General features: G+C 54.3%; 1 protein-coding gene across 1 annotated transcript; it reads right to left on the reverse strand.

Moving 5' to 3' along the window:
• Window positions 1–471: 471 nt before the first annotated feature.
• Window positions 472–9,052, reverse strand: TLX1 (T cell leukemia homeobox 1). The gene is made up of 3 exons (XM_001369844.4): window positions 8,196–9,052; window positions 5,459–5,660; window positions 472–1,946 (listed from the first exon to the last, which is right to left on the reverse strand). Exons 1-3 carry the CDS (start codon window positions 8,752–8,754, stop codon window positions 1,724–1,726), a joined length of 984 nt encoding a protein of 327 aa, XP_001369881.1. The 5' UTR covers window positions 8,755–9,052; the 3' UTR covers window positions 472–1,723.
• Window positions 9,053–9,291: the final 239 nt, after the last annotated feature.

Below are 9,291 nucleotides of genomic sequence, written 5' to 3' on the forward strand. Positions count from 1 at the left end.
CTCAAATTCTCTTTCCCCCATCCTCATCCCCACTTCATCGACCTCTCTAGATCCTCACATTTACGAAAGAAAATAAACCTAAATTGAACACAACCCCTCTTCATTTGGGGAACTCTTTTCTGAGCGGCGGGCTAGCGACCAGGAATGGCAAACCCGATGGACTCTGGGAAAATGCTAGGCTGCCGGGAGAGAGAAAGTGTTAAGTGTTAAGCTAGCCAAATTCCCTGATTCATTTGTATGCAAACATGAGGCCTCAACAGAAAGCTATTTAGGGTCTGCTTACACACTTTTAACACCAGAGAGAGGCTGAAAGAGGACTCCTGGCTCTCCCAACTCGAGTCTTCAGCCTTCCCATCCCTTGGGTTGTAGGGAGTTCGCAGTCAGTTCCCGGGAAGCTAGTCTTCCAGATCAGGTCGGCCCGGAGAGGCAGTGTGGGAGAAAGGAATTGTGACACCTACCGCGGGGATCCGGATCCGGACGATTTTATTCATATTTTCCACATAAATTACACAAGCACTTTATAAAATGGTTACAGGGAAAACACCTTATAAGTGCATAACTTAACCCCCTCCCCCCAGACGGATGCAAAGCGAGCCTCCCGGAACAGGCTCTAGGTAGGACTGTCTTTTACCATTGATTGCTCGAGACTGTGCGAAGGACGCTGTGTTCGAGAGGACTGCTCGAGAGACACTTTGTGTGGGGCTGTGCATGGGGCGGGGGGGAGGGGGCAATAGAATTGTGCTTTCCTGCTACTGTGTGTACGGAATTGTGTGAACGACTACGAGTGATGTGGGCATTACTTTTACTGAGTGTCACTGTGAACCCGTGGCAATGCATGCGATTGTGTGTGTGCCTATTAGTGATACTGTAGGCATCCAATTGCATTTTGAAACTGAGTGTCTGATGTGTGACTGTGCAGTTGCTGGGCGGGGCGGGGATGTCCACGGGTGACTGTAAGAGTGTCTCTGGGTTTCAGTAGGACTGAATCGACAGGGGATCGACCGGCTCGCTGGGGACCTTCAGCACGCTCTCGAACCTAGAAGTTCTAATTTCCTCTCTCCTCCTCCACTTCCTCGACTTCCTTCTAGATCTCCCAATTTCAAAATAAAATCAAATCAACAGAAATTGAGCAGAATCTGAAAAGTACCAGCTGAACCGAGGGTCAGTGAGAGTGAGCTGCCCAGGGCTAGAGGCTCCAGTTGGGTTCCTATGTTCCTTCTGGCCGCAGTCCCTACTCTATTTCCAACTTCTTCTTTTCCACTGAAAAGAAATCCGGGGGGTGCTGGGGGACCGGTGGTGCCCACACTGGACTGAATGACACAGATACCGGACCTCGGAGAGCAGAGGCAGGTAGTGAGCTGGCTTTCTACGAGTTTCATTTTGTGTCCAGTTATTGAGGGAAGAGGGGCAGGGAGAACTGGCTCGTGGTCCGTGAAAGGGGTTGGGGCGGGAGGAAGGGTCCTCACTCTTTCCTCTGTGCAAGCCCTCGGGAACCTCCCCCTACCCACCCTTTCCAGGCACAGCCCTCTACCTCGGGCAGTCTCCCGAGGCTGGATGCGAGGTGCAGGGCGAGGACTCAGGATAGGGAGGTCTCTCCTCTCGATCGCAAGCCCAAAGTCTGGTCTCCCACTTTTCTGTTGGGGGTCCTGGAGGAGCTGCGGATCTGAGAGGCGGGAGAGGGGCCAGTGGAACGGAGCGGGGTGGACCCCGACAGAGCGGGGTGTCACTCGCAGGCCGAGGCCACTGACGTGACGCTGGTGATCTTAGCAGTGTCGTCGGACCAAGGCTGCAGGTTCTGCAGGGCGAAGAGTGATGAATTGTGCACGCAGAGCGGGTCAGCCTGCAGAGGCTGAGCCAAGCTCTTCTGGAAGGCCTCTTGCTGCAGCTGCATAAGGATGCGGTTAGCCTGCTGCCTCTCTGCCTCCCGCTCCTCCGCGGTCTGCCGCCTGTACGGGGACAAGCCGCCTCAGAGCCAGCCACTGCCCTTGACCCAGGATGGCCTAGTCCCCCGCGGCCCTAGGCTCCCCAGTACCTGGAGGCAGTAGACTGCTGCTCCCAAGAACACCAGCTTCCTGGTTCTAGAAAAGTTATACTTGGGGACCCCACCCCACAACCCCAACCGAGTCTCAGCTCCCCCCCAGCATCCCGCCACTGAGTTACTAGAAGGAGGGCTGGGGAAAACACGGTGGTGAAGAGACTTAGCCACTTATTTTTCCTAGCTCCTTTCTAGTCCCAATGCCAGGCCAAATGCCAGTGCGGTGTCTCGGGCTATTTCTGGAAAATATCTCTGATGTTGTGTGTGTGAGTGCGTGTGGATGTGTGAGTTGAAGCATGCGGAGAGTTGACGCACAGAAAAGAAGTTCGGTCCTCAGTAGGAGGCTCATCATCACCCTTTTCTCAGTCTAGGCAGTCTAGGACTTAATTAGCAATCACCCTAGGGGAGGGGCCCTGGCTGACCCGGCTACATAGAAAGTTTACAAAGAGCCTGACCATCTTACTAGCTAGGACGTTGGGCTTCTTCGAAGATTCCCCCCAAGCAAAGGTGTTCCGAAATCCTTGGGGAATAAGGACAGAGCGGACAGCTGTCGCGCCCCCCCCCCCCCCAAAGCCTCAGAGATAGACGAGTTTAGTTTTATTGGGGAGTGAGTGTTTCCGAGTGGCAAAGACTCAGAAACAGAGACAATCAGGCTTCCAATGAGTCAGCCGGAGGTTACAAGCTGCCCTGCTTCCGTCTATCTCACTCTCCAACTTCCCGCTTCCAGAGTAAGTCTCACTCCCCAGAGAAAAGGGATTGGGTCCTGACCATTGGAACTCCCAACCCTATGTCCCAGAGTTCCCTGACTCCTTGAACCGAGCCGGTTCTTCCCTCTCCTTAGCCCTGCGCCTAACTCCCAGTAAGGCCCGTCTGGTTTCCACGAAGCAAGTAAGAAGAGGAGATGACTCACATATTCCATCTAATGCAACCTCCCTCCTCCCCTCACTCTGTAAACTGAGATCAAACATCTGTCTCTAAGGTGAACGGATCTAATGTGACTCCCCGGAGTCTCCAGGAGCAATTTGTAGCAGATCGATTTAAAAAGCAGAAAGCAAACAAGTATCCCTCTTGGCCTGCTTTTCTTTTCCTTTCTTTCATTTTTTTAGTTCTTTCCTTTTCTCTTTTCTCTTTCTTTTCTTCCTATCTTCCATCCTGGCTTCTCTCCTCCCTCCTTTTCTCATTTCTTTCCCTCTCTGCATTTCAGTCTATCTAGAGTTTTCTCTTCCACTTTTGGTTTTTCTTTTTTCCCTAATTTCCTATATCTCTGGACTTTCTTTTCTTTCCAACAATTAAGGGTTTTCGTTCGAAATGGAAAAAAATCTGCTTGGTATCTGTTTTTTCTTTAACTAGAACACGCTTGTTTTAATTCTTTGTCCCCCCCCCCCCCTCCTTTCCTGGGGATGTGTTTCTCTTTCTCTCTATTGTGTCTCCTTGTCTAAATATTCGTCTTTCCCTGGCTCTGTCTCTCCTCTCTCTGTCTCTTCCCTTACTCTCTTTCTCTAAATGCTTAGTTGGGTTTTTGTAAGCCCCGGCATTCAGGCCGGTTTGTCATTCCCACCCCCCTTCCCAGAAAACGCCTGGCTTTCCCTCTCCCTAATGACTCCTGGAAGCCGTCTCTTCCATGCCCAACTGCCTGGAACGAAAGCCTTCGGAAAACTCAGACCCCTGGGGGGGCTACGTGTCTTTGCGGACATGACAGCAAAATCCCAGGCAGATTCAGCTTCTTCATTCAGAAAAAGAGGAAACTGCAATTCCTTCCTCTACCCAGCCGGCCGACAGGCTCGGCGCCTCCCTCTGACTCCATTCACATTAGCTGCTGCTCCCCAGGGGCTCTGAAAGAACGGGCGTGAGAATGTTTGTGTGTTAGTGAGTGAGTGTATCGGTAGTGTAATGTAGTGTAGTCCAGAGTCTGCAGGTTTGTGAATGGGGGGAAATGGGGGAGCGGCAGGCAGACCATGAGACAGAGACAAAGACACACTTAGAGAGACAGAAGATAGACAGAGTTTGTCCTTATGTGAGAGATCCAGTCCGGGAGAGAAACTGTGCAAGTCTGTACCTGTGTGAGGAAGAGTGTGCGAAGGTTTGTGGATGGACACAGACTATGGGAGTACTAGACAGTTGAAAGTGTTTGTGAGTGTGTGACAGCCGGGGAGACAGGGCAAATGTCTCTCTAGCTCCCTCGATAGCTCTCTCCCTTTCTCTCTTAGACACATCCATCTGTTCTTAATTGATCATTCCCAACCCCGATTCTAACTGATTGATTTTCCATCTCTAGGGTAGGGCAGCAGTCAGGTCACTGCCTCAGGCGGGCTGGGGCTTGCTGAGGAAAATGGTCTCTGGGAGCCAAGCCATTCCGTGGATCTTTCTCCTAATCTGCTCCCTGCCACAAACGGAGAATGGGGTTGTTTGGCGAGAGTCTTGCATGATGGGCCTTGATTGACTTGAGTAGCTCAAGAGAAGGGAGTTCCTTTAGCCACTCCACGGGGAGGGCCTGAAACACCTTCCTCAGATTCCATTGGGGAGTTATGGGTTTAAAGCCCCCCCGGAAAACCCTACCTTTTTCTTCCTTCTGACCCTTTCAACTCCTTGTCAAACTAATATCCCACCTTAGGCTGTAATCTGCTTGGTCTGGACAGTTACTGGAACCTCCACCCAAAGCATGGCTACCCTGGAGGCTCCTGGAAGACTCCAGGGTGACAGAGGTTGCCTGGGCTGCCACCTGAGGGACCCAGCTGCGGAGGCAGTAGAACAAAGTTGCGGAGTCTTGCTTTTGCGTCTCAATCCCGGAATCCCCAGGACGTCTATTTCACTCAGGCTTCCTTCCACCCACCCCGGAGCCCTGGGGAGAGGAGGAGGCTATCGTGGACTCAGATTGCCACGTGTTAGGTGAGCAGTATATTTGCTAGCCACCGCCAGGCTTAACTTCCCAAAGAAGCTCCTCACAGACATTCAAACTGCACACCAGCAGCCTCCCCAAAGACCCCCAACCTGAGAGTGCACTGAACAGGCCCGTTTGGCTCAGAAAAGGAAGTCATGGTAGACGTGGACTTCACCCAAATGACCTAATACGAATCTCCCGAGTTCAGGGAATCGAAAAGGGATTTGGGGGTTCTGGGGAGCGAGACCAATCATTTGACCACACGGGATCTTGCCCAGAACAACACAAAGTAGACCATTCTCGGCTCCCGGAGTTGAGGCAGGATAGCCAGGCCTCGAGCCCCCCGTTTGTTTCCCAATGTCTGACAACGCGGCGCAATATGGCCTTCCCATCTCAGGTTTGGGAGTTGGAGGGAGAAAAGGGTGAACTGAAAGAGGGGAGCTAAAATAACAACAGTTTTCCAGAGAGAGCATAGGGAGCACCAGCCTTAGCAAACCAGGCAGCTCTCCCGCCCTTATGGAGTTCCCACTCTCCTGCAGACTCACCTCCATTTCGTTCTCCGATTCTGGAACCAGGTTTTGACCTGCGCGTCGGTCATTTTGAGCGCTTTAGCCAGGGCTGCGCGCTCGGCCGAAGCCAGGTACTTTTGGCGATGAAAACGCTTCTCCAGCTCGCAGATCTGAAGGCGCGTGAAGGATGTGCGTGGTTTCTTCTTCTTCGGGGGCGTCCGGTTCTGGTAGGGGTGACCTATACGGCGTGTTACAGTGAAGGGTGAGAGGGCCACTGGAGCGGGAGACAGACAGACGGCAGAAGCAAGCGGCACAGCGTCAGGAGGCGTCCACGGCAAAGGCACAAGCCGCAGCCGAGCCCTAGTAACCCAGAGCTGGGCAACTAGAAGGCCCGGAGAGCAGGGAGCAGTGGGAAGCTAAGCTCAGGCCTGGCAACAAAGCTTTCTAGCTGGGATTGCCTCAGATCTTCCTGGAAACCCTCCCTCCGTCCTGTCCTCAATCCCCCTTGCCAGGACCAAAATCTTAGCGCCCCCTTCACTTTCTACAGGTATCCAAACCCCTCACCGCTTTTCTCTCTCAATGGGAGAAGATCAAGGTGGGGCACCTAAGCAACTCCGACGCCCTGCGTGTCCTCCCGAGCTGAACTGAGGCGAGTGGGGTGAGCTCCCTAGTGAATACCAGTGCTTGGTGCTGAGATCTGGCATGTGTAAAGGGGGCCTGTGGTCAGACAAGCAGGGTATAGATCTTAGAGGCTCAGGAATAGTTGTCACACAGGAGCATACCCTCACACTCATACACTCACATAGGAATACAAATATTTCGACTCAAACATACAAACCTGCAAGTCACACATAATTTTCATGTAAGTGTGTAATATTCTCACACAGCATATTTATACACAGGCTCACATATCCATATCTACTTCATATCAATTTAAATATTCTCATATTTTCAGAGAGCAAAATTCATTTTCGGAAGGTTGGCAAGTAGCGGGTAATGCCTACCTGGGCCTAGTTGGGAATGCCAGGCTATAGGGCCTTCCTAGAGAAGGAAATCTGTCCTAATAGAGATCAAACTCATAAGGTTCTGGAGAAGGGAAAGGAGGAGGCACTGCTCTGATCCTGGAGGTTCTCAACCCACCCGGACCCTCTTCTGAAAAATCTAGAACTGTCCTCTGAAGGCCTTAGTCATGTAAAATTATGTTTTGGCTGGGTTCTGCTCAGTCCTAGCCTCTAGACCCGCTCCGGAGTCAGGGGTGTTGGGCTACTTATTAGGCCCTCTCAGGATTGGCACCTCCGGCCAAGATCTCTTAGAAACAAAACTGGACTAAACTTTAAAGTCCTCCGTCTCCCAATATGGACCAGGACTATCTTAAGAATACCCCTCTCTCTTCTTTTAGGACCCAAGATGCCAATTTCCAGAGATCTTCTTTTTTCAACAATTAGTGGAGAAAAGGAGGGACTCAGGCCGGGGAACTGAAAGAGTGAGAAACTGAATCTACCTGGTAGAACTCCAGGGTCTAGGAGTTTGGAGCATCTATTCTTTGAAGGGGGGGGGGGGGAGCAGACACTCACCCTTACCCTATGTTTTTTGGAAATAAACTCCTTCATTTCCTGGAGTTACAGGGGACACTTCTGCCTGAGAGGCTATCCCTTGAATCCTCAGCTGCTGCTCCAGTCTGGCCCCAACCCTGTCTTGGAACCTTCATTGCAAGCGGGGACTGGTTTCTTCCCCCCTCCAGGGCCCCGCAGCATCCGGGCATTCGGGTTGGAAAATGAATAGGGGGCTATGTGTTTATGTGTGTGCTCAAAAGCGTGTGTTGGGGGGAGGTTAGGCTAGAGGCCCTGGGGAGGGGAACGGCCTTGGAAAATGGAGGTGGGGGGAGATAGAAGAGGAGAGAAGAAAGAGAGGAGGGGAGGAGAAAGAAATGAGCTTATGTGTAATTGTCCCCGGAGTCGCACTCAGGGCTGCTGGATCGATAGCCCGGTCAGGGTCGGTGCATTATTCATTGAGCAGGGGGTCGAGGAGGAGTGGAGGCAAGCCCAGGCGGAGACCAAAAATAAAACAAGATCGAGGGGGTGGGGTGGGGGGGTGGTTTACACCCAAGCAGACAAAATCCAAAACTCGTCTGCCCCTCCCCCAGGTTTTTGGCCTGGGGACTTCCCAGAACTAGTTGCCCCCACCTCGCACGACCCAAACCCTCCACCTTGGGTGGGTTCTGCTCTGAGGCTGCTTGGAAGTAAGCTCCGAGCTCGTTGACTTGGGGTTCGTTTCATTTCGTTGTTTTGTTCTAAGGCATTTACCTACCTTCTGCCCTGAGAGAGCGGGAGGGGGTTGGGAGGACAAACCTATTAAGTACAAAGTGCCCTCTTTCCAGGGTCTTAACCCCCCCCCCCCTGCCTAGGCCCCTAAGATTCTACTCTATCTTTCCCGGCTCAGGTAAAATGATCCCGCATATTTAGACCTCCTCCTACCTCCATGCTCCCCGCTTCTAGCTCCCGTGGCTAGGGCCGAGCAAGCCGGGAACCGGAGGAAGAGAGGCGGAGCAGGACCAGGGCTAGGGGGTGCAGAGATAGAGAGGAAGTGAGGCAGCTGCTGGGGAAGGGGCCGGCTGGGCTGGGCCGGGCTGGGAGCAAAGAAAGCGGAAAGGGAATCCCGGGCCGGTTGTGGGAGAGAAGCTGACCCGAGATGGTTCAGGAGACGCGGAGAGGAGCGGGAACCCGAATAGAGGGTCAGGGGAGAAAGGCGGAGGCGGACAAGAGTCAGGGCTCACCTGTGAACCTGTCCTTTGTGTATCGCCGGTTACTCTCCATCCAGGGGAAAGTGAGTCCTGTGAGGTTGTTGACGCTGGGCACCGCAGGTACAGTGGGCATGCCAGTGGCTAGGGGCTGGTGGTGAGGGACTGCTCCGGCCAGCGGCCTATGGGCAGGTACCCGAATCACCCCGGCAGAGCTGAGCGCGCCACCGCTCCCTCCGCCCCCAGTGCCCATGGCCATGTTCATGTTGTAGGAGCCAGCCAACGAGGCCATACTGCAGGCACTGCCGCCACCGCCTCCGTAGCCCCCGCCGCCGCCTGCTCCAGCTCCCGCCCCGGGCCCGGGCCCCGGGCCAGCCCCGCCGCTGCCACTGCCTCCGCCAGCTCCCCCATAACTCCCGGTCATGGTGTTGTAGGCGCTGCTAACTATGCAGCCGAGCCCGTAGTCGGCGTCCTGTAGGCGCGAGGCGGACACCATGCAGCTGCCCTGGTCCGGGCTGTTGAGGATCTGATCAATGCCGAAGCTGATGGGCTCGGCGTGGCCCGGGTGAAGGTGGTGAGGGGCCAGGTGTTCCATGTCCCCCGGCGCGCCCGGGCCCCGGCCCCGTTGGGGGCCCGGTGACACAGGCACCGAAGAGCCGCCGGGGGGGCTGAACTCCTCTGGGTTGGCGGAGCAGGGCTGGATTGGGCGGGCCGGGGGGCAGGAGCGGCGCGGCGAGGTGCAGAGCGCAGCGTGGCTGCGGAGGCGGGAGCAGCCCGCACCAGCTTAGGGTTCGCTTCTGGTGCTCCAGGAGACTTGGAGGCGAAGTGCGGAAGGGATAGTTGAAGTAGCCGGGGGGAGGGGGAACGCCGCCTGTTCCTCTCCTCCTCCGGATTCTCGCTTGCTGTTGACTCTGGGACATCAATCACCGGGCGAAAAGGCCTGGGTGAGATGTAGCTTCGCAGTTTTAGGCCCTGTCTCTCCATTGGCTGGGAGCAGAGAGGAGCGGGATGAATGACAGCGAGAAGAGGGGGAGAGAATGGGGGAGAGGGAGGGAGAGAGAAAGAGAGAGACTGGAGGGAGGCAGAGGGAGAGACAGAGAGAAATAGAAGAAAAAGGAGAGGGGGAGGGGGA

This window comes from Monodelphis domestica, chromosome 1 (genome assembly GCF_027887165.1).
Source record: "Monodelphis domestica isolate mMonDom1 chromosome 1, mMonDom1.pri, whole genome shotgun sequence".
NCBI lineage: Eukaryota > Metazoa > Chordata > Mammalia > Didelphimorphia > Didelphidae > Monodelphis > Monodelphis domestica.

Coding starts and splice junctions, on each gene's coding strand:
- TLX1 (XM_001369844.4), bottom strand. CDS start 8,754: ATGGAACACCTGGCCCCTCACCACCTTCACCCGGGCCACGCCGAGCCC. Junction 5,661..8,195: donor CACAAAGGACAGGTTCACAG/GTGAGCCCTGAC, acceptor CACGCCGTATAG/GTCACCCCTACCAGAACCGG. Junction 1,947..5,458: donor AATCGGAGAACGAAATGGAG/GTGAGTCTGCAG, acceptor GTCCCCGTACAG/GCGGCAGACCGCGGAGGAGC.